We start from the raw sequence: 24,722 nt of genomic DNA, 5'->3' as shown, positions 1-24,722 counted from the left end.
ATGTTTTACTTGTGGTTAAAGTATAAATGCTAAAAATGCTTTTTATATAACTGTATTACAATGAACTTGGCTTTATTTTATAAAATATGTTATAGAGCTCTGCAGGTTGATTCAAATGCTTTAGTTAAATGGTCACAGGTTATGAGTCAATACGTGAACTTAATTTTATGGTACATTTTTCATATCCATTGTCAAATATGTTATTCATAAATATATTAGGGGCAGTTTGAAGCAATTATGAATGATTTTAAATAATTTTCTGAAAAAAAAGTCAATCTAGTCTTCCATTATGTATAACTTTTTTCTTTCTGTTTTCCTTTCTATTTAATTTATGCTTAGATTGAAATGCATAAGTTTGGTCATAAAACCATTTTATCATTAAATATTCAAACATCTTAAAGATGTTTAAATAGCATGGAATAATTTAATAGTAAAGAAAGCATATAAGAATATTTTTCTTTAATGCTAAACAGAAGAGTAAACACAAGAGATATTAACAAGAGATACATATTATGCAAGAGGTTATCTACTGTAAAATAGGAAACAATTTGATGTAATACAGACTTGTAATATAACTACATGGCTATAGGATAGCTCTCAATTCACAGTGCTAATAAGCTAAAATAGAGCTATTACATGAAACTCAATGTAATGCTGAATTATTGTAATATGTATTTTGTAATATGCCCATATTTCTTGGGTTTATTATTTTTGTGGGAGAAAACTGGTACACAAATGCTTAAATCCATCAATCCATTGGGGTTTTATATTATATATTTTAGAATTTTGAATAAACATTATTTTGAGTCATTCATATATACTAACAGAACAGTGGCAGTCTAAGGTAATATAATTAAAATCTTTCCATGTGAAATACTAAGTGATTCCTGAATTCCTTAATTTAAAAAGATATGGAGTATACTTTTCCAAATGGTCATTATTACTAACCTCAAATTAGAAATTTAGATGATTTAACCAAATTCAAGAAGTATTGTCCCACTACAAATACATGTGTGTGTTATATAAATATGCCCATGTGTTTGTATAGCATCTATAAAAATAAAGTAGTAAAAATATGAAATTTTTCAAGAACAAAGCACATGCATAAAGATGAAAACTGCTCATTAGAGTAGAAATAATTAAATTAATACATAATTATAAGAATTTTAAAGAGAACTACTTAAGTGATTAAAATTTGTGTTTTCACATACAATCTATATGCATGAGATATAGGGCAAAATTAGAGTTTGTGCATTGAAAGAAATATTTAATTATTTAATTACAATTGTAACTACAAAGTAGACTTAGTATTATTAACTGGTTTCAGTGTTCACTACCAAATATTTTATTTGAATAACCACAATTTTGAGTCCCTTGTGGGATCCTATATTAGTTATCTATTGCTGAGTAGCAAAGTATTCCAAAATTTAATAGCTTAAAGCAGCAAACATTTATTATCTCACACTGTGTGTGAACAAGGAATCTGGGTGCAGCATAGCTAAATACATCTCACTTGAGAACTCTCATGATGTTGTAGTCAAGTTTTTGGCCAGAGCTGCAGCCATTGGATGATTGACAAGAGCAGAAGAATTAGCTCCCAAAGTCACTCACATGGTTGTTGGCATGTATTTGTTCCTTGCAGGCTTTTGGACTTAGGACCTCTGTTCTTCACTATGCCACCTGGGCCTCTCTATAGTCAGAGATCTGCTCAGAAAATGACAGTTTGTTTTCCTTAGCATGAAGGATCCAAGAGAGATTTAGAGAACTCTCAATATAGAAGCCACAGTCTTTCTTAGCCTAATCTTGGTAATGATATAACATCATATCTGCAGGATTTTTTTCACTAGACATGTGGAAGTCCTGTGTACACTTGATAGGAGGAGATTACAGAAGGGCAGGAGGCAAGGATCATTGGGACTTTCTTAGAGACTATCTACTATGGAATCGCATTTGTCTCTCAAGCTCTAAGATTTTTCTAAAAGTTAGAAAAACTACAGATTTCTCTTGGTCTTAAATAGCTGAATGTGTGATTTAGTTGCCTTCAAACAATAAGAGAAATTTAGGTACAAAAATTTTGATGTCATCAATTTCCCAAGAAAAATCTTAGGAGTAGTCACTATAATATTTCTCTCCACTCTGGGAGAGATTCTAAAATTTGTACTTTTCAGCACTCTTATCAATCCTAATTATTATTATCTCAACACAGTTTTGATTTTTGCCAGTCCACCATTTCTTTTTTTTTTTTTTTTAATTAATAGCTACCCTATTTATTTATTTATTTATTTATTTATTTATTTATTTATTTATAGCTGTGTTGGGTCTTCGTTTCGTGAGAGGGCTTTCTCTAGTTGCGGCAAGCGGGGGCCGCTCTTCATCGCGGTGCGCGGGCCTCTCACTATCGCGGCCCCTCCCCCCCCCCGTTGTGGGGCACAGGCTCCAGACGCGCAGGCTCAGCAGTTGTGGCTCACGGGCCCAGTTGCTCCGCGGCATGTGGGATCTTCCCAGACCAGGGCCCGAACCCGTGTCCCCAGCGCTAGCAGGCAGACTCCCAACCACTGCGCCACCAGGGAAGCCCTCCACCATTTATTATAATCTTTATGGCCTTTTGGCCTACTTTCACTATACTCTACCATTTGAAGTGACAAAATCTCTTATCTTTTTCTGGACTTAAGGTCATACTCTGTCTTACAGAGTGAAGTATGTATAAATTCTTTAATTTAACTATCATTTTTGGCATGTCAGTCTTATGTTTAGCAAAAATACTTTCCAGATTCTGATCACTGTCAGGATAGTTTGTACTGATGTAGTTTGACATATTCTTTTTCCTGTTGTTTATAGATAATTAGTAAGTATTTTAGAGTGCTATTTCAGGCAATTTTTTTTTTTTTTAATTTATTTATGGCTGTGTTGGGTCTTCATTTCTGTGCGAGGGCTTTCTCTAGTTGTGGCAAGCGGGGGCCACTCTTCATCGCCGATGCGCGGGCCTCTCACTATCGCGGCCTCTCTTGTTGCGGAGCACAGGCTCCAGACGCGCAGGCTCAGTAATTGTGGCTCACGAGCCCAGCCGCTCCGCGGCATGTGGGATCTTCCCAGACCAGGGCTCGAACCCATGTCCCCTGCATTAGCAGGCAGACTCTCAACCACTGCACCACCAGGGAAGCCCTCAGGCAATATTTTTAACAATAACTATTTCTTTATTCTTTGTAAAAATTATTTCTTCCATCAGAAAAGGAAATGTAAATTAGTGTTTTGTGTTTATTTGTGTGTGTGCTATAAGGATTGGGAAATTCTGAATTCATTTATTTACACTCCCTATGTCTCTGTATTAATGTGATTTAGCTATTCACATTTAATTTGTTAACTTGTCAGTATTATATATTTGACCTCTAATGAGTTATTAGCCTCTTAGTATTTTAATTAGTAATAACATCAGCTCTGCCTTAATAAGTACATAAAGAACTTCATTTCACATAAAAACATATAGTTTCTAATGAAATAAAACAAAAGGATATTAATGAAAAGAAAGCTCTATATTTGTATATCCTCTCATCTTAATGCATGGTGTTGTTTCTCTTCACCACTAGTGTCAAAACATTATAGTGACATCCCTGACATATCCATTGCCCCCTGAGGTCAACTGTGCACAAGGCTGATCTCACATCAGACACAGGAGAAGCTGCAGCAGAAAAGGTTTAAGATAAATATCTAAGAAAAACATAATTGATTGTTGCACTATAGGAAGAGTTTTTAAATCTTAAAAATAAAAATGTGTATAAGCATATGGGTCTTAACACAAATTGAACATTATGCCTTCTCATTATGTTTAGTTTGTTTCATTAAACCTGCTAATGGCATATGTTAAAAATGAGGTTTCAGAATGCTATTCCATTTTGAATAATTTTTAAAGAGAGATTCAATAGCATTCTGGCTTGTTGCCTGGCCAAAGAAACACCAGCCATGAGTACACTGTCAGGAAAAACAGCTGAAGTAGGGGAACCACTGGGGTGCAAACATGCTCCCATTAACCTCCCAGAGGGGAAATAAACCTAAGTCTGAAAAAGTGACAGAATTGTCAAGATAAAGCCATATCAGTGAAAAATTATGTAACTTAAGTCATAGTTGTTTTTGGTAGCTGGAATATTCAGGTAACCTACAAAAAATTAACCATGCCAAAGTATTTTATGTCACTCCAAATATTTTACTCATGTTCTACTTAGATCTGTAGGTAAAAAATATCTTCCCCACAATTTTATTGTGGCAAATAAATAGAAAAGTATATTAAAGGTGTTTTTTTGCAAAATGTAACATTCAAAAATATTATTTTTAATATTGTTTTAATTTGTACCAAACAACGTTTTTCTACACTTTATGTCTGCAACTTATAATTTCTTAATGATTGTAGTGGAGGTAAAAGCACTGAAATTTCATGAATTGTTAACTTGGTGCCAGACACTAAGGCAGCTACCATTTTTTGATAACATCTTCAGAAAAACTTTATATCACTGCTGTCTTAGCTCATTTTCCAAAGAAAGAAATCGAGGCTCACAGAGAGTATGCAAGCTGACAGGATGAAGTATGTAATAAGTGACTGGGTTGATATTTAAATTTCCACTTAGATCTAATGGGGATTATGGAGGTTATGGACTACTTATATAAATAGAAGCTACGACCACTTTTACAGAAGTGGTCAAATGGAAGTATTGACCATTTCTGTAAACTTCCGGCAAACGTGCTTATACCTATTATACGATTTCCAACGCTGCATTGAAAAATCTGTTATTTATTTTTCTTTGTTTTGGAAGTGTCATGAAAAGCCTCTATTGTCCAACATATAATTATTTAGTATATGATAACTTCATTATTAGTACAAAGGACAAACATTGCAGTAGGTCACAGAAGCCGAGGGAGTTTACAGAGAGGTTGGGGATGATGGCAAGGGGGTGGCTGGGAAGAGGACTTAAGTTCATCAGGCTGGTGGTTTTAAGAGTCATCATAAACATACAAAAATGTTATTTAAGCAATATTGCAATTGCCTTCAATGGTCATGTGAATTTGGAATAACAAAGACTAAGAGGATAGTAATGCACTGTGTCCTTTCAATTGTCAGTGATTACAATTTTCACAAACTGGTTCAGTTACCATGGTTTCCTTTTCTAGATATTGATTCTAAAAGTTCAAAATTATTTAAGTATAAATGACATATCCATTTACTGAATTCTCAAAAGTTCAAAAACCGTGTCATATACTATTTGCTTTATGTTTGGACCATAACTTTGTGGTATGATTTTTTTTTTTGTCCTCCAGTGGAATTCCAGTTGACTTTCTTTTCCTTTGTTGAGAAAAGAAACATATGTTTTCTTCACCATATTATGAAAATCTTCCAGAATTTGACTTTAGTATATCTAGTCAATGCAATTTATTTTATTGCACATTTAGAAAAATAGAATTCTCTGTCCATTATATTCTTGTTCTAATTTGGAAAGATTACTTTAAGGATTGTTTCAAAGCTATCATCCTGGGATTTCATTTCATTGTGTTCCAGTTCAGGTGCTCTATCTTTTGTGATCCACATATTCTGTTTTCCAGTTTTCTTGCTTTATGAAAAGCATCCTATAGAAGTTCATTACTTAAGCCTTACACGTCTGAAGATACCTTGATTTGTTCTCATTTATTTGACTGTTATTTTGACTGGGTATTGACTTTTAAGTTTAAAATAATTTTCTTTTAGATCTTTAGTTCATTTTTTCCCCTAATGTTTGGTTTGTCTGATATCAGGTCTGATGCCACTCCAATACTTATTTATTTTGTGATATATATATATTTTTCCCATCTCTGAGAGATGTGAGGATTTTCTTAGTTGCAGGTATTCAGAAATTTCAACAATATGTAGAAAATACTAGTGGTGTTTAATTCATCCTGATAGATACCAGCCTGTCTTTTGTTATAAATGTTCAAGTCTTTCTGTAAGTTGGAAAATATTCCTTCACTGTTTGTTTATTTTTCTAGTCTGCATTTTATCACTTCTTTCTTTATGGAACTCCTTTTAGCTATATATCAGATATTATAGCTTGTTCTCTATTTTATATATTTTCTGATGTGCCATCTGCTTTCCATTTTGCTCAGCATTCTTGGAGATATACATAATCTCTCAGGCTTTCTCCTGCTAGTTTTACTACTATTTATTCTTTTTCAATTGTTATATATTTATGAAACATTATGACTTATTATTCAACTGATAAATAAGATTCAAAATGAACTCTTGAAATACCTCATTGGAAACAAAAATAATTTTCTTCCAAGTGTACCTAGAAATGTCTTTGCAAATTTTAGATTAGATTTCACAGATGATCAACGGTATAATCTATTTTTAAATGTTGTTCAGTATTTCAGAAATAATTTATATATTAGAATTTTCGTACCACACTACAAAGAAAAATTGTGAGATTTGCCAATGAAGAAGGAATCTTGTGGCAAAAGTATTTCAGAAATGTTATATCATTTCATACCCTTTATAGATATTCACAGTTGAGATTATAATATAAAATGTGAAAAATATTTCAGCAAAGAATCCATTTGTTGTGGTTAAATATTTTGCAAAAATTATTTGATGCTGGGTTATTTTTCAATACTTAATATTTTTGATCTACTGGATAGAACAGTTTGAATAATGTTCCCCCAAAATAAAAGTTGTAAAAGGGAATACAAAACCAAGTAAAATTGTTTTGCACACATGTATGTGATATTGTAAAAGGGAATAATAAAATAGAAGCATTTTGGAATAAAAGGGTTTATTTTTTAAAGTGTTTGTTAAGCTTCATCATACTTTCTAGAAGCATTTAGAAAAGTAATTTTACCCCATGTTTTAAGAGTTAAAACTTTGTTTCCTGTCTTGGTAATAGGATATATTTAACATATCTCAGAATAAGCAATAAGATATGACCTTATTTGACAGAGATATTAAATATTGAGTCACTTGGTCTCACTGAAGACAGTGAAAGAGAGCTCAGGTCTGTAATTCTCAGAAAGACAAGCATAGGTGTGACTTATGAGACAGAGTTAAGGATGAAGGGAAGCCATCTCTTTTGAAAGAGTTGGTTTTGTAAGTTCAAATATATGTATATTTATGCTAGCTATCAGCAAGCATAGTGTGTAGCATTCACTCTTCATGAAATAGCGTACCACAGTCATTCACTATCAATAGGCAATAATCTGTTTAGAATCAAAGATATGATCAAGTTTAGTCATACGTGTTGAGTTTTGAATAATGCAAACAAGTTACCCTAATTGCCTCATAAATTCTCTCAGTGAACATGCAACAAAGTAATCAGAGTAATGTGAATTTGCATATTTGAAGACCGTATTTGCCCTTCAGAAAAAAATGTATGTTAGCATGTTGGATTGTACATTTTTACCTAATTTCTTCTGATGGGATTTTGAATTTTATGTAAGTGTTTGCACCTGTATATTTTATGAGCTAAATGTAGACTGGTAGTTTATAAAGCTAAAGTTGATGCAGTTGTTTATTATTATTATTGCCAAATTTACGTCTTTGTTTATAAATCTGATTGTATATGACATTAGCTCAACAATTCAAATGATTTTTACTCTTTTACATATGTTGTGAAAAAAACAAAAGCAAAATATTTGAAATATTTATTTTTATTATTTGTTATTCACATTTCAATTGAAAGCATCAGTGTACAGAAGAAAAAAGCATCATAGGATATAAGTAGAACACTTTTGCCTCTGGGTTTTTTATCCACTCACCTCCTTCCTTAATACAGTATTTAATTTTCTCAAGCCACTCTTCTCTCTCTTTCTCTTTCTAATAGCTCTGAATTTTCTGAATTTGGGACACGTACTGTTGATGACATCTAATACTTGTTTTTGCTGGGCAACCATTATGAAATACTTGAAATTGCCTGCACATATATGAAATTAGTCATAATATTTTCATACTTTTTTCACTTCAGGTAACTTACATGCAATTTTTATGACATAATTTTAGATTTAATTGCTCTTTAAATGTCTTATGGACGATGACTGGGCATTCAAACGAATAATTATTAGGTACACATAAAGTTATGGGAAAAAGTAGCACAATATAATTTGATATATTAGTGAAGAAAATACATGCCCATGGATAATGAGTACAATTCCATATTTACTTGCAAAAGAGCAGCGTGGTTTATAGGACTTAAAAAGGAATATACCAAGAAGTAGTTGAAAGCATTGTCTGTTTTGTTACTGACATATCTCTAAAGGGATTGGACAGAACATACCAGGCAATAAAATCGAAGGCAAAAAGATTGACAAATTCCCTGAGAACTTTTCAAAGAAATTTTTGAAGCAACATTAGGCTGGTGTGAGATATCTTGAGAGTGTATCGTTAGGCACTGTGTCATTGCTTAACTGGCAGTAGTATCATTGTGTGTGTGTGTGATCTTATATGCTAGAGAGATGCATTTTTCAGTTGAAGTTGTCTTAGAGTTGATCAAGTGTGGTAGTCATTATGCATTGCATTTCTAAGAGCCTCCATTTATTGCTTCCATCTTGTGAATATTTGTGGTATATACATTTGTAAATCCAACATTGTTTCAATATTTTCTCTTTAATGTCTACTTAACTTTGTCCCTCACATCATGAATTACTTCAAGTGAAATACCATGTCTAGTCATACTTTGTAAAGAAAATAATTTTAACCATGTACATAGGCATAAAAGAATTAGGTTATATATAATAGAAATTTAATATCTAATGTTTTGACTTTGTTAGCCTAACATTTGTTAAGTAGAGCCCCCTCATTCCCCCCCCACCCCAGGTGTCAGATGGTGAGCCACGTTTAACACAAGAACACAAGGCAATGGAGATAGAGAAGCTTGTTACTCACATCTCCTGGAGGAAGTACACTGGCGAAGTCAGGGCAAGACTCAGGCAGAGAGAGTGACAGGGGCACATGCCTGTATTAGGGTCCGAGGGTGGAATGCTTTGAGGTTCCCAGGCTGAGGTTGGATTGGTTAATTCAAACAAAAAGGACTGGTGTTTAGTAAGCTTGGTGGGGGGGCAGGCATTAATCTGAGGGGTGCACAAAGAGAAGGTCCTGGGCCTTGGGGGGAGAATGCTTATCACAAGGGCAGTGGAGAGATAGTTTAAGGGACCCCCACAAGCAGTTTGGCCACACAAAATGGATGACAAGGCCACAATATTATGGAGTAGTTTAGCTGCATTCTCAACAACTCTCTTCTATTTTATTTGCAGAAATGTAAGCTTGAAAAAGAGCTATATATTGAAATATTTTTTTACATGTCTAAATCGTAGCAGTCAGTTCAATTTAATAACCAATGAACATGGCCTAGTTTTTAAACAGATATAAAAAGTTTTCATTTTTGTATCTTTTTATCATTTGAAAATAATTTTTATCAGTATTAAATTGAGCAAGCCATCAGCAATGACTAGGGGAAAGGAATAACAACAGTAAAAGGAGAGGACACTCAGGCAAGTTTTAGAAAAACATAGTAAATGATAGATCCAATAATGTATAGAGAAAACTGTGCTTTTTTGAGTTTATGAAATACTTATCATATTTAATTAAAGTGTAAAAATAGTTGTCACTGTTTATAGAGCCCTGTCTCAGATGTTTAACAAATATAGGAATTGAATAATAAATGCATTTTCTGTTGGGTAACTGAAATAATGGCTTGATTTAGGCTGAGAATGCTTGGGTCTTAGCTTTTTTCAGTCATATTTCATTTTACCTTTCCTACTACCCTGAGGTCTCAACTCTACTGTTGAAAAAATAAGTAAAACACTGCTGACCACACAAATCTATTGTCAAGATCAAAATAGGGCACATATGCAAAGGGGTTTTGTGAACTATACCAAATGACAAGAGAGAAGTGGACCTGTGACAACAATGAAGATAGTAATACAGTTGCTGTTGCTGCCACCAGGCTGAATGGTGTATTGCCAACATTACTCATTAGTACATGCATTCATTTAATACATATATGTTAATCTCTTGGTATTGTGCTAAGTACTGGTTACATTATGTTGAACAAAGGAGACACAATCTTTGCTTTCATGGTGCTGAACCTTTAAGATGATGGCAATGGCTAAATGGGAGGAGGGAGATGGTATCAGAAGGCATAAAACAGATCAACCTTAGAACTCCAGGTGAAGTATGGCAGGAAGGGGAAACGTATGTGGAATGCTCTGAAATGGGACTGAATGAGGGCAGTGTGGCTGGAGGATAAGGAGGAAGAATAAGCAGGCAAGGTTCAGATATACTTAAGGGCTAGCCTAAGCAGTTAGGATTTTTATCCATTGGACAGTAGAAAGCTACTGAAGGATTTTAAGCAGAAGATTCATATTATGTAATTTGCATTTAAAAAAATAATTCACATGACTTACTGATTTTAATAGGATGTTTGTCACTACCAGTCTGAACTGGATTTTTCCAATACAGAATAAAAAAGTTTTGGTGTCAGTAAAGGGCAATTGAAAAGAACAGCCGTGCCAATGAAGTAAGGATTTAAATGGAAAACAAAACAAAAACAAAAATGACAACCAAAGCTTATTTTAAAAATGTGTCCAATTCTATAAATGGAACATATCTATATGCCTTGCCCTAATTTTAAATGACAATGAGTATATCTAGTGGACAAGATTAGGAAAAGCAATTAGAACTCCTTTCTTCCTTATTTTAATATATGTATATTTATTTATTCTTATTTATCACAAATAAGTTTAAATTTTATTGCCTTCTCTTTTTAAATGACTAAGTTCAACTGTCATGTTATAATATCCTAAAGATGTCTCAGACTGTGTTTTATGGGGTGATTTATAAAAGGCCCAGGGCTATCTCAGGCTTTTGAAAATATTCTGAAATGTTTATTAATGGCCTCATAAACTATGCTCATCCTGTTTTGCTGATGAATACTTGGCAGTTGGAAAAAAGGCACTCAGTTCATTACCACATGAGATCACAAGATACTCTGTAAGGATATACCTTACTAATTTCTGATATATATAAAACTATGAGTTTTTAAATTATCAGCAAAGATTAATGTACAAAGAGTGCACTAAAAATCACTTCAGTCTGGGACTGAGAAGCCATTATTTTCATATCCACAGGTTAAGATAATTGTGAAAGGCAATCAGTGGCTATTTTCAAATACATTTTCAGCATTTGTTTATTTAGAAAGTGAAAATCAAATTTCTATAACCATCCTCTTCTTTCAATAAACTGAAAAGCTGTTTCTTTAAATTTTGCTCAAAATAAGTCTATAGATATGTATAAATAGAAATAATACTTTGATACTTTATTTTTGTCCTATTGTTGGTTGCCTGGATAGCTACATCACAGATAGGCAATTAATTAAGCAAAATAAATAATTTAGTTCATTTTCAATATTTTCAGCGGGTAGGCAATGTACTGTGGATGCAACATTAAGCAAAATTATAGTGGGTTCCTCCCATATCACTGTCAGGTCTGTACCAAACGGAGCAGCAGCTTTGGAGAAGAGTTTTGAAAAGCTTTTCAATTAACTATAAAGTACTACCCAAATTATAGATATAATTCGAATCTCAGGAGACTCAGAAACACCATAAAAATAGTGATATGTTAATTAGAGTTCTTATAAGTGGTTTCTATTTTCAGTGACTAACTTCTACTTTGCGGATTTTGGACATACATAGTAAAATAGGGGAAAATGTAGGAGAAACAGTAAATAACCAATATTGCTTTATCTTGGATAGCTAATATCTATCCAATTATCTTAATACATATTCTAAATTTAGCATTATCATAATTAAAATATATTCTAAATTTTCTGAGCAAACACTTCCAAGAATCCTACCACGTATTTGCAAATTATTAGTCTATCTATTAGTATACTGGAATTGTTTTTTAAATATTCAGCATGTAATACCTCAAACTATTAGCTTGAAAATTAAACTTATTCATAATGCTTATAAGCACAGGCTTTTAGTACTTAACAAAAAGTTAAGAAAGCTGTAAAGTTTCCAAATTGGAAAAACATAAATGGTTCAAGAGTCCTTTTGTCCATTTAGACATCTAAAATTCATGAAGCAGACACAACTAGCTCAGATTTTTTAAAAAATCTAATCTCTTCAATTACATCTAGTTTTGCTCATTAAAGTAATCTAGAAATCATTTTACTTGTCTACCTAAAGATCAAGGGACATAATTATGAAAGGAACCTTCACTTTATTTCTATTGGAAAAGAATGTCTTAAATTAGATGAAATAGATATCTTTTTCAAGTAAAGTATAATAAGAAAAATAGTATGTTATGCATGACAAAAACCCCCAAAATTTAAAATTTAAAGACTAAAAGATAAATAAAACTGGATAATTGAGCCAAAAATAAAGGACCAGAGACTATTTCATGGCTGTTTCCCCAGTGAAGAAAATTAGTGCTCCGAAGATGTAACTGAGTACAATAATTTCTTGTCAGGCTATCAGAAATATGTTTTCAAAGCGTTTTATTTTGTGTCTACACTGAGGCTCTTTCATTCATATTTGACCCTTTCCTCTTATTTATTCTTCCCTTTTTCTCCCTTTGTGCAATGCACTTTAGAGAATGTGTGTGTTAACTCAAATTGATTGACTTGGTGAAACTGTACTGGGCCATATTTTATGGATTTTGTTTGTTTTTTAATATTATTGAAGTATAGTTGATTTACAATGTGTTAATTTCTGCTATATAGCAAAATGATTCAGTTATAAATATATATACATTTTTCATATTCTTTTCCATTTTGGTTTATCACAGGATATTGAATATAATTTCCTGTGTTATATAGGAGGACCTTGTTGTTTATCCATTGATATAATAGTTTGCATCTGCTAACCCCAAATTCCCACTCATACCCTCCCCCAGCCCACCTACCCCTTGGCAACCACAAGTCTGTTCTCTATGTCTGTGAGTCTGTTTCTGTTTCATAGATAAGTTCATTTGTGTCATATTTTAGACTCCACATATAAGTGATATCATACGGTATTTGTCTTTCTCTTTCTGACTTACTTCACTTAGTATGATAATCTCTAGATCCATCCATGTTGCTGGAAATGGCATTATTTCATTCTTTTTATGGCTGAGTAGTATTCCATTGTATATATACCAGGTCTTTTTTATGCAGTCATCTGTCAGTGGGCATTTAGGTTGTTTCCATGTCTTGGCTATTGTAAATAGTTGCGTCATATTTTATGGAAGGTAGTGGAATGACTGATCTAGGAAAGATATACAGAAATCCCTGCAGGGGAAGGAGACTGGTGCAAGGAAAACACTGAAAGCAATATTGATGGAGAACAGAAGGAGGGAGTAACAAGATGAAGTGGGGACTATCGGCTAGGGCCAGAACATGCAGGGCCTGGACGCTACTCTATGAGCAATGAACAATGCCTTTTAAGTATAGCATTTAGGGTGACAGGATCAAAATTGTGATTTATAAGGTCTCGTTCTTGGGGAAACATATCTTTTGGAGACTATGAAGCTATCCTTGGAAAACGAGGCAATAGTAGAAATTAGAAGCATAGAGGGCTATCTCTTCGTAGAGAGATATCAATGATTTGAATGGGGAGATAGAGAGAAGTTGGTATATTTTAGGCATATTGGACGTTATAACACCAGGATTTTTCAGTGGGACAGAGCTTGTTGCAAAGGAGGCTATGATTCTAAGCTTTCTGACAGTGGCCGTCCGTGGATAGTAATAACTATGAGGACTCTAAAATTTGTGTTTCCAAGTCAAAGCACTGTTCATAACTTCCAACTCCTGTATGTAACGGGTTACTCAACATCTGTAGTTAGCTGTCTCACAGTTATCTTGAATTCATTTAATATATACTGAACTCGTGGCCTTTAACCCATTATTATCCCCCCCCCCTTTTTTGGTGAGGATTAAATGATATTTATTTATTTTGTACTTAACATAGAGTGAATATGCCTTCCCCTTGATTTACTATGACCAAGTACAGTTGTGTCTCTGTATCCCTGGGGATTTGTTCCAGGAGCCCGCTCAGATACCAAAATTCAAGGATGCTCAAGTCTCTTATATAGAATGTCGTAGTATTTGCATATAACCCACACACATCATCCTGTATACTTTTTTAAAATTTAAAGTATAGTTTATGTACAATAGTATACGTTACAGATGTACAATACAGTGATCCACAATTTTTAAAGATTATATTTATTGCTCTTACAAAATATTGGCTACATTCCCTTCATTGTACAATATATCCTTGTAGCTAATTTTATACACAGTAGTTTGCACCTTTTAATCCCCTACCTCTATCTTGTCCCTCTCAGCTTCCCTCTCCCCGCAGACTCACAGATATAGAGAACAAACCACTAGTTTGTTCTCTATATCTGTGAGTCTGCTTTTTTGTTATATTCACTAGTTTGTTTTATTTCTTAGATTCCACATATAAATGATAGCATACCTAAATATAAGAACAGAAACCATAAAACTCCTAGAGGAAAACATAGGCAGAACACTCTTCGACATAAATTATAACAATATTATTTCCTTCTTAGTGATCCCTGTTTTAGTACAATATTCCCTCTCCAAACTGCACCTGTCTTGACTGCCTTCACTTATATGAGAATGGGGAGAAGATCAAATTCTTTTTTTTTCTTTTTGCTATTAAAATCCTCAAGGAGGCCGGAGCCGAGCCGAGCCTCTGCAGCTGCCGCCGCGGCCCCGCCGCCCACCGCGGGCGCCCACCAAGCACTTCGCAGACTCGCTTCCACCCTGCGGACCAGTCCGCGCGGCGGGGCCCGGGCTCAGGGCGGCCGCGTCCGGGGACAGGCCATGCAGTGAAGGCCCCCGACCCCGTCCACCTTTGCCTGGAGCCGCGGGCAGCAGCCCAGCACGTCCAGCCGGCCCCGGGGCAGGAGCGGCGCTGGGGGCGGGGGAGGGTGGCCCAGCCCGGGGACCGGGAGCCGGGCTCCGAGCTGAAGGCGGGGGAAGCGGCGCCGAAGTTTTCCTGGGACTCACCGGGCGCTGCGGTAGCACTGTTCCTGTTGCTGCCGCCGCCGCCGCTGCTTCGTTGCACATTCACGTGGAAAATTTTCAGGAGTCAGCAGAAACATTGTGTCCAAGAAAGACTGAGTCGCAGTAACCACCAAACCCTGTAGGAGACTCTCCCTGGAAAACTTCCCTTCGGTTTATTTACTTGAAAAGGCTCCAGGCTTCGGCTTGGAAAATTCAACCGCCAAAATTGAGCCGAGCAGCTGGAGCGGCAGTGAGAGCCCTGCCGAAAACATGGAAAGGATGAGTGACTCTGCAGGTAAGCCCATTGACAATGATGCAGAAGGGGTCTGGAGCCCCGACATTGAGCAGAGCTTTCAGGAAGCCTTGGCTATCTATCCACCATGTGGGAGGAGGAAAATCATCTTATCAGATGAAGGCAAGATGTATGGTAGGAATGAATTGATAGCCAGATACATCAGACTCAGGACTGGGAAGACGAGGACCAGAAAACAGGTGTCTAGTCATATACACGTCTTAGCAAGAAAGAAAGTTTGAGAAATTCAAGCCGCCGTTAAGGTGTCTAGTCACATTCAGGTTCTTGCCAGAAGGAAACCTTGTGATTTTCATTCCAAGCTAAAGGATCAGACTGCAAAGGATAAGGCCCTGCAGCACATGGCCGCCATGTCGTCAGCCCAGATCGAATCAGCCACTGCCATTCACAGCCAGCTGGGGCTGCCAGGGATTCCACGCCCCACCTTCCCAGGGGCGCCGGGGTTCTGGCCGGGAATGATACAGACAGGACAGCCTGGATCCTCACAAGACGTCAAGCCCTTCGTGCAGCAGGCCTACCCCATCCAGCCAGCGGTCACAGCCCCCATTCCAGGGTTTGAGCCTGCGTCAGCCCCAGCTCCCTCGGTCCCGGCCTGGCAGGGCCGCTCCATTGGCACAACCAAACTCCGCCTGGTGGAGTTCTCAGCTTTCCTCGAACGGCGGCGAGACCCAGACTGGTACAACAAACACCTCTTCGTGCACATTGGGCATGCCAACCATTATTACAGTGACCCATTGCTCGAATCAGTGGACATTCGTCAGATTTATGACAAATTTCCTGAAAAGAAAGCTGGCTTAAAGGAATTGTTTGGAAAGGGCCCTCAAAATGCCTTCTTCCTCATAAAATTCTGGGCTGATTTAAACTTCAGTATTCAAGATGATGTCGGGGCTTTTTATGGCGTGACCAGTCAGTATGAGAGTTCTGAGAATATGACAGTCACCTGTTCCACCAAAGTTTGCTCCTTTGGGAAGCAAGCGGTAGAAAAAGTAGAGACGGAATATGCAAGTTTTGAGAATGGCCGATTTGTATACCGAATAAGCCGGTCCCCGACGTGTGAATATATGATCAGTTTCATCCACAAGCTCAAACACTTACCAGAGAAATATATGATGAACAGTGTTTTGGAAAACTTCACAATTTTGTTGGTGGTAACAAACAGGGATACACACGAAACTCTCCTGTGCATGGCCTGTGTATTTGAAGTTTCAAATAGTGAACATGGAGCACAGCATCATATTTACAGGCTTGTAAAGGACTAACCATGGTTATTTATAAATATAGATATCTGTATATACACACACACATATGTGCGCGCACACACACACATGTGCACACACACACACTCTCTCTCCATGATCGAACGACTGACTGTAAACCTCACCACGCAAGGGTGCTGCCCTGGCCCTGAGGTCACCCCCACTTTTCTAAATCCTGTTTGAGTGAAGTCATTTTTTCATGTGTTCATACTCATTGTAGCTGTGAAGTTCTGGTACCGTTGTAAAAAGAGAAATCGAGTTGTTTCTGTGTGTTATTCAGATCCACAGCCCACAGTTCCTCAGAAAGTTGAACCTTGAGAACCCAAGTCTCTGTTTGCAGAGACCTGTTTCTCGTTGTGGTAGAAAAAAAAATTAAGACAGAGCATTTACCATTGGACATTTACAGCCTTTATACAAATGTATTTAGTGTTTTTTTTTTTAACATAAAATTCTTGTTTTAAGATACAAGTAAAATTAATCTTTAGATATAGATGTAAATTAGTACACAAAACTAAGAATCTTTAGACTTTGTAACAAATTAGGGTGGAAGTTATGAAAGAACATAATTCACTAAATTATTTTTTAAATGAAACTTTTCCTTCTTTTTGAAACCAACTTTAAAATATAGCCTTAAAAAATGCTTGGTAGAAATATCCTAATGAGACAAATTTGTACTTTTTTCTTCAAGGTTAAAACTAATTTCCTAATCCATTAAACTCTTGAAACAACTGTTACAGAGGAAGAAAACTTCACCCCTTATCCTTAACATATATAGTATATTTAAAAAATATAAAATTGTATTGTAAAAAAATAAATAAAATCCTCAAGGACACTTAGCATCAGGTACATTTCTTGGATGGGGCAACAGGGAGTGGAAGCCCACCTAGGACATGTGCATGATTCATAGGAGTGAACATAAGATGCTGAAATTTAGTATCCTTTTGTGGACACTATCAAATTTCAATTTTTTTTTTCTGTAAAGTTGCTAAGGGATCACTGAAAGATGCTCATTGTATGATATTTTTTCATGTGTGATTATATTGAGTCTTTTCAATTAGTTAATAATTTTGGTCCTTTCAACTGGTTAATAATTTTACTAAAAAAGAATTTCAAGTAGATCCTTTTTGCCCTACAAAAATATCCCAAAACAACAAATTACTCACAGTGTAGGTCTGGGTTTGATTTGTCCCATCATCTTTGTACAAAGATTGATTTTAATACGTAAACAGTGGGAAACCACAAATGAGACTTTACTGACTCAATTTGATAAATGCCATAACCTACTTTCCACTGTGTCTGTACTAATGATAACTGTGGTGGATGGTGTTTGGTAAATATAGAATTAATACCCAGTGAGTTCAGTATATAAAGTTAAGTATCAATGTACAGTTAACAAGAATTAGATGTTAGAAAATAGGAAGGTTTTTATTGTTAAAAGATATTTACTAGCACACAATTTCCCTAATGGGCTTATGGAGATAACGGGACAAGTGAAGTTTCAAAGCCCCTGCTGAACTTACAATTTCCTGTAAAATAGGCATTAATGCATAAAGATAAAAGGTATCTTTATTTTGAAGAACCAGTTGAAAGTCCTTTTGTCTTTTGGGATTTTAAATAAATTGTTTTGAATTTGAGAGACTTTAAAAGAGGGCATAGACTTGAATATGCTTTCTTCAGGAAGTATGTGCTCTAAAATGTTGAGAAACATTAATGTAGACAGCAAAACTATACAGAAACAGAAACAGGACAGTTTTTCAGAAGACAAGGTTTGGGGGTGAATGTGAGTTTAAGGCTGTTTCCACTAATCACTTTAGTCACACAATCATTCAAGTCAGACAACCAGTTTGACTGGCTTTTTGACCTTATTAGCACGATGCTTGACCAAATTGATTCAAGAGTTCAGTTGAAATGGCAGGATCACAAACAGCCTTAGGCTCTGCAAATCTATCTATAATTTCAAGTCAGTTGGACAGCATTCACTGTGTGCAGAGGGTGCGTATATTGCAATAATTATTTTACACCTTTTCTCCTCTCCTAAACCTGCTAGACCTGCTCCTCCCCGTTTCCTCTCAAGAGATCACCTTGCTTCCTACTTCAGAGAGAAAATATACAAAAATTGTATAAATGCATGCCACTTGCACAAATCGTAACTGACAGTTACGGTCTCTTTTGATGAGTACCCCTGACTTTCAGAGACCTCAATATGCTTATACCCTGATAAATTTATTTTTTATTGTTACTATTGTTATTGCTTTCATTTGAAACATGAAATGTGGATTTTACTCAGCAGAACATTCTTTTGAGGAAAAATATTCCAATATTTCCAAGATCATTACACTAGAATAAAATTTTTCTTCTCTGAATCCAGTTCTCTTCTGGACTATATGTCTTTATAATAGTTAAACATTTATCGAGTATTTTTTAAGTCTCCGACATGGTGATTGCATGACTATAGAATGATATTACTAATTCTGTTTATTCTAATTTTTTGAACTAAAATAGAAAGGTAGGAAAAGACAAAAAATTTAAAAAGAAAAATCATTTTGTAATTTCCTTATGCTAGATTTCTTAGTAGATAATTTTGCACCTATGTGAGGAATAAGGTTAAAAATGTAATAGGCACTCTCATGGATAAAACTTCTAAAATGCTAAATCCTAACCTTAAGATTCTTGTTTCAATACAGAATAGGCTACAATTCCCAGTTGCTTTATGGAATAAATTGGTAGCTAACTCCACATTTGTGTGATTTCAGCATAATTTGGATTCATTCAGGGAAATACTTTTTCTCTATTCTTGATAGAAAGTAATATGCAACGAAACCTATTTGAATATAACATATTAGATAGTGTAATAGGATGGTTACAATCTATAATCTGAAAAATAAAATTGTAGCTGCAGTCATAGCATCTTTGTTCTGGGAAAAGCCCGCTAGTTCTTGAATAAAGGGAACAATGGTGTTCATCAGATTATCCTAACAACACAAAATGCAATGGCCTGTTTTATGAAATTCTCTCTATAGAATTCACTCAGCCAATCAAAGACATATTTGTTTTGCATTTGAAAATGTTCATACTTTAATAGGAATGTCTCATGAATGGCATGAAAAGTAAATACTCATAAAAATATTTACTGTCTGCATATTTGAATAAATCATACTATTCAATTAATGGAGGAAAAATAGGTCTGTCAACTTTGATTTAATCTCCTCCCTGTGTTTTTCAGAAGAAGAAAAGTCAATAAAAACAGTAGAATTACTCACTAAATACTGAATTAAATAAAAAACTTCAACCATAAACCAAAGCAAAATTTAAAAATATAAACAATATAGTAAATTTGAACTAAATAACAGCCAGTTTTATTCTATGCTTCACATCTTAAAAAAAGTTAGTGAGGTTTATTTACTAATATGGGAAAGGAAAAAAAATTCCTTTTGCCTCTGTCCCTCAAACCCAGACAGTTCTCTTTATTCTTGGCCACTGACAAAAGTATGGTGGTGTTACCAGTAGCTTTCTGCCAGGAATACACTAACAGGCCCAGAACTAATACTTGGGGCCATGATATTTAGCTCTACCTCTGCTCATAACTCTCTGGGAATTAATTTACTTTTCTCTCCCACTTTCTCATTTGCAAATGAAGAATAAAATGTCCAACTATCTGATTTGAAGGTACAATAAAATATATATGAAAATATTTTTTTATAAAATGAAAACCATCAAAATCACGTAAGATAATCATAACAATTTGCTCTTTAAACTGAAATACAAAACACATGCTCTTGAAACATACCTTGAAATTGGGTAGAACATGACTATTTCCAACTGCTTTATGTTACTGTTCAATATTGTTTCAGAACTATTCACCCAACAAATGCACAAGTAATGCCACTACACGTAGAACTGAAGCATTTTCCCCTTGTGCATTAATTAACATTAGTTTCCTCCATACAAAGGGCATTCCAAGTCAATATTCCCTAATATTATCATCTAAGGACCATACTCATTTCTTTCACGATATATGCACTTTCTTATAACTTTAGTAAAAGGAAATAAATATTTCTGTCAAAGGAAGGCATTAGTTTATAATTAAATGTAAAATCCTAGGAGTCAGAGACACCCAAGTTAGAATAATGTCTCTACCTCTTACTAATTTTAAACAATGAAGCAGTTAACTTCTGCAAGGCTCAGTTAAGCTGTAAAATGTTGATAATAATACCTACGATGCAAGGTTGTGAAGATTAAGTACAAAAATGTATATAAAATTTTGACGCAAGGACCAACAAGTGTTAAGCATATAAAACTGGCATCTATTAGTAATATGACCTGGTTTCATATTTCACATCTACTATCCAGCTGAGTAAACTTAGGTAATTTATCTAATCATTCATGTATAAAATGAAAAATTGATTGGGTAAGTGCATGACAGCCATTTCTAGCTTCATGAATCCAAGAACCCCCATCTAACTCGGGATACCATTTTATAGTACCACCTTCTTCAATTAGAGGAGGGGTTCTGTCTCCATTTAATATATGAAGGAGACTCCCTGGCAGGGTTAATCACTTCCCTCAATTCATCTAGAACAGGGGTCTGAAAACTTTTTCTGTAAAGAGACATAATATTTTAGGCTTTGTGAGTCATAAGGTCTCTGTTTCAGCTACTCAGCTGTGCTGTTGTAATGCAAAACGAGCAACAGACATTATGTACACCAGTGTTTAACAATACTATGTATGGACACTAATTTAAATTTTGTGTAATTTTAATGTGACACTAAGTATTTTTTTAAAATTTTTCTTCAACCACTTAAAAATATAAAAAACCTTTTTAGATCATTGGCCATACAAAGCAAGTGGCAGGCTGGCTTTGGTCCATGCATTAAATGGTTAGTTGGGACTAAACCCCAGGTTTTAAAAGACAAAGTTCTCTGCCAATAAGAACATTCCAAATTAATTGACTTTATTAAAAAATTTCTTTATCACAGAATATTTATATCTGGGGTCCATATTTCTTGAATTATATTATCACTGCCTAGATAGCAGATAAAAGACTAAAAAGTAGTTGCAAAAATTATATTCTTCACTAAAGTTATAAAACAAACCAATAATTCTTTCTTTTGAGGGGCAGCACTATTTTCAGAATGGCAAAGAAAAATAAGTGAAAAAATTTTATTGCCTTTCCATGTACATATATTTGGCTTAGTTTGATGCTGATTGTGGGGTCATATGCCAGAACTGCAGCAGGACCAAAATATTTGTAGACCTTGGGAAACCAGCACAAACCACTGTTTGTGTAAGATTCACGAAAAGAAAAACAAACTTCCTGATGACAGTGGTTAGCAAATTGTTTTCAGAGATGAAGGAAAAGGGAGTAATGTAATTTTTTCAAATGGAAAGGCAAAATTCAGTCCTAATTAGTGACTGGACTATAAGACACATGGTAATCTTTTGTGCCAGTGGCTTACTTACCTTGACATGTCTAATTTATTAAGGAAAGCTTTAGAAGGTATTTACAAATTAATGGATCACTTTCTTTTGTCACTGTTTTGAGGTGGTTTTACGTTTGTTGCCATTTTTTCCTTATGTTCGTAGGGAGTTGAAAAGAAGAACCCACACTAGGAGGGACGTCCTTTATTCTGCATTGAAACGGTACTGATATAATCCACAAAGCAAGACAGTAACCAGAAAGACTTCGAATTTAGCCCCTTCCTTTGTATTCTTTTTGTATTCTTTTTACACTTAGACCAATTATATGTTCTCATACCTGTGATGGAATATCGAATCAAATTCAAGACATTGTATAGTAATGTTAGAAATATCTTCACACAAGTTTTGTCACACTGAAACCTATAGTTTGCTCCAGTCACTGGCTAAACTTCACCTTGATTGTACTAGACTATGTGCCATTTTAAATTATTCCTCAGGGAAATATCCTTAGCTTGACAGTTGTTGTCAGGGAACATTGGCATAACTGTGTGACATGTTAGTTGTTGGCTGCTTCTACCCGACATGGAAATTTGACATACAAAATAATTAAAATTCAGGCAAAATAATTGCTTAAAGGACTTCTTTAACCTAAAAGTGAATGATTTTTCCCTGATTCCTTTTGTGTATTCCATGCTTTTGTCCTTTGTATTTAACATTACTGGTATTAATTACACTGTTCGTAAATGAACCATTTCAGAAAATTGGCCACTTTCTTATTGCATTTGGACGATACTTATGTAATTGTACACAATGATTCTTGGAACACAGACCCTGATTTTCATCTGATTCTTGCTCTTGAGAGACAATAAAAGAGGAAAAGGGAACAAGCCCTAGTCCTCAATCCTAAAATCCTTACCCACTTTTTATTTGACAAAACTTAGAGCCTGTCTTGGAAGTGAAATGCTATATGGAGTAATGAAATGGTGAAGTGATGCCGAAGTGTCAGAGGACCTTGCAGGAGCTTCTGAAAGGCTAATGTGTTCCCACAGGGATTAAGAGGCCAGCACCTGGACCCAAGAAACCTAGATTCAAATCCTGGCACTACCAATCCATGCAATTTTATAAATGTTATTTAAGATCTCTAATTACTCACCTAAGAAACAACTGATCACCTAATCCATAGAAATTTTATGAGAATTATATATGTGATCATATATAATAGTATTTTGAAAGTTATAAGACAAAAAAAAACCCTCCTCTTGCTGCTTCTTGGGATTTAACCAATAGAGACAATTTAAAACTAGAAAATTAAATAAATGGCATTCAAAATATTAAATGGCCAAGTGTATATCTTATGAAATCATAAATGCAACAACTGTTCCTTACATATAAAGCCTAAGCCTCCAGTTCTCTCCCCAAACTGGTTTTGATCCCGGCCAGTGGTCTACACATCTGACCTTGTGGATGCTAGACTAAAGGTCCTCTACAGTCTGGGCAGAGAGAGAAAGATTAGCAGCGGGTGGGAGGGTAGAGACAGGCAGGAGATGACAGATACTTGAAGACTGATAAAAAAGAAAAAGCCAGTAATGAGAGCCAACTGTTTCTGTGTGGAGGAAAGAGCAAAGCAACAGGAAACCGACACCCTCCAGAAGATATGGCTCAATATCAGTCCCTGTGTTAGCTGAAATGTGCTTCCAGCCTCGGGAAATAGAATGTCCTAGAGGAAAGATATAATGAGTTCCTTTTTTCTATGGTTTGAGGTAGGTAAACAGTGGAAGAAAAAAAAGTATTCCTCAACTACAGGGAACAAATTTAATTAATTAATGAATTTTCATCCATTCCTTTTGGAGAGATTTGCCTTCTTGGTTCTGTAAATCTTTATGGAAAACTACTATCCTAGGATTTCTTTTCCTTTGTGATTCTATACTACCTGGCATTGCTAGAATAGAAAATATAAGAGAAGAAGGGGATCCAATATACATAAATATCTAAGTACTTTCCTGGAGGGAAACAAATAGAATTCTCCACCAGATCACTGGAATCAAAGTTAGGAGACATGTATTGGTGGGCAGGTTGGCTCTGAGCACAAAAGTGCAACAAGAATCCTGATGCCAAGTTACCTGAAGGCAGTGGGAGTCTAGGCTGCTGAACTAATCTCAAGACAAGGAGTATGGTTTCTTTGGAGGATAGCTACCATCTTCATTGCATGAGGTTGATGCCAGAAGACCTAGTGCATAGCTTGATTTCTAAGAATAAAGACTGAGAATAGGTAAATAGAGAATGGAGGCCAACACAAAGAAACTTAATTGTGTTTGCCCTACAAAGAGTTAAGACCTCTTTGCTGTGGAGATTGATGGCAGTTTGTGCTAGATCTCAGACCAGAATGACATTATTACAAAGAGGATCAGCAATGGGTGTTGTTTGTGGAGGGCTAGAGTTCAACAGGGACACCACGTGACACCAAGGAGCAAAGGCAATAGAGGAAAGATCAGTGATTTTTATTCCTTAGGCAAATTGGTTCCAGTTTAAGTGTGGAAGTCATTCGGATCACCATTATGGATTCCATAACCCTCCGAGTTTTGGAAAATCTGAAAAGCATACCAAGAATTAGATACTTGGATTCATCCCGATTTGACATGTGAAAGATTTATTATGTTTTATTTGAAAAATAAGAGATCTGTGGAACTTGTGCTCTGATTTTGCATAGTAGGCCATTCT

The 24,722-nt window shown here is 35.3% G+C and overlaps 1 protein-coding gene across 1 annotated transcript; it reads left to right on the top strand.

The window, feature by feature from the left end:
- Positions 1-15,177: 15,177 nt before the first annotated feature.
- LOC118895718 (transcriptional enhancer factor TEF-1-like) lies at positions 15,178-16,637 on the top strand. Its single transcript, XM_036853183.1, has 2 exons — positions 15,178-15,512; positions 15,576-16,637. The coding sequence occupies exons 1-2, from the start codon at positions 15,291-15,293 to the stop codon at positions 16,587-16,589; spliced, it is 1,236 nt and encodes a 411-aa protein (XP_036709078.1). The 5' UTR covers positions 15,178-15,290; the 3' UTR covers positions 16,590-16,637.
- Positions 16,638-24,722: the final 8,085 nt, after the last annotated feature.

This window comes from Balaenoptera musculus, chromosome 5 (genome assembly GCF_009873245.2).
Source record: "Balaenoptera musculus isolate JJ_BM4_2016_0621 chromosome 5, mBalMus1.pri.v3, whole genome shotgun sequence".
Classification (NCBI taxonomy): domain Eukaryota; kingdom Metazoa; phylum Chordata; class Mammalia; order Artiodactyla; family Balaenopteridae; genus Balaenoptera; species Balaenoptera musculus.
The sequence above is the reverse complement of the archived record's forward strand: the minus strand, read 5'-3'. Positions and strand labels throughout refer to the sequence as shown.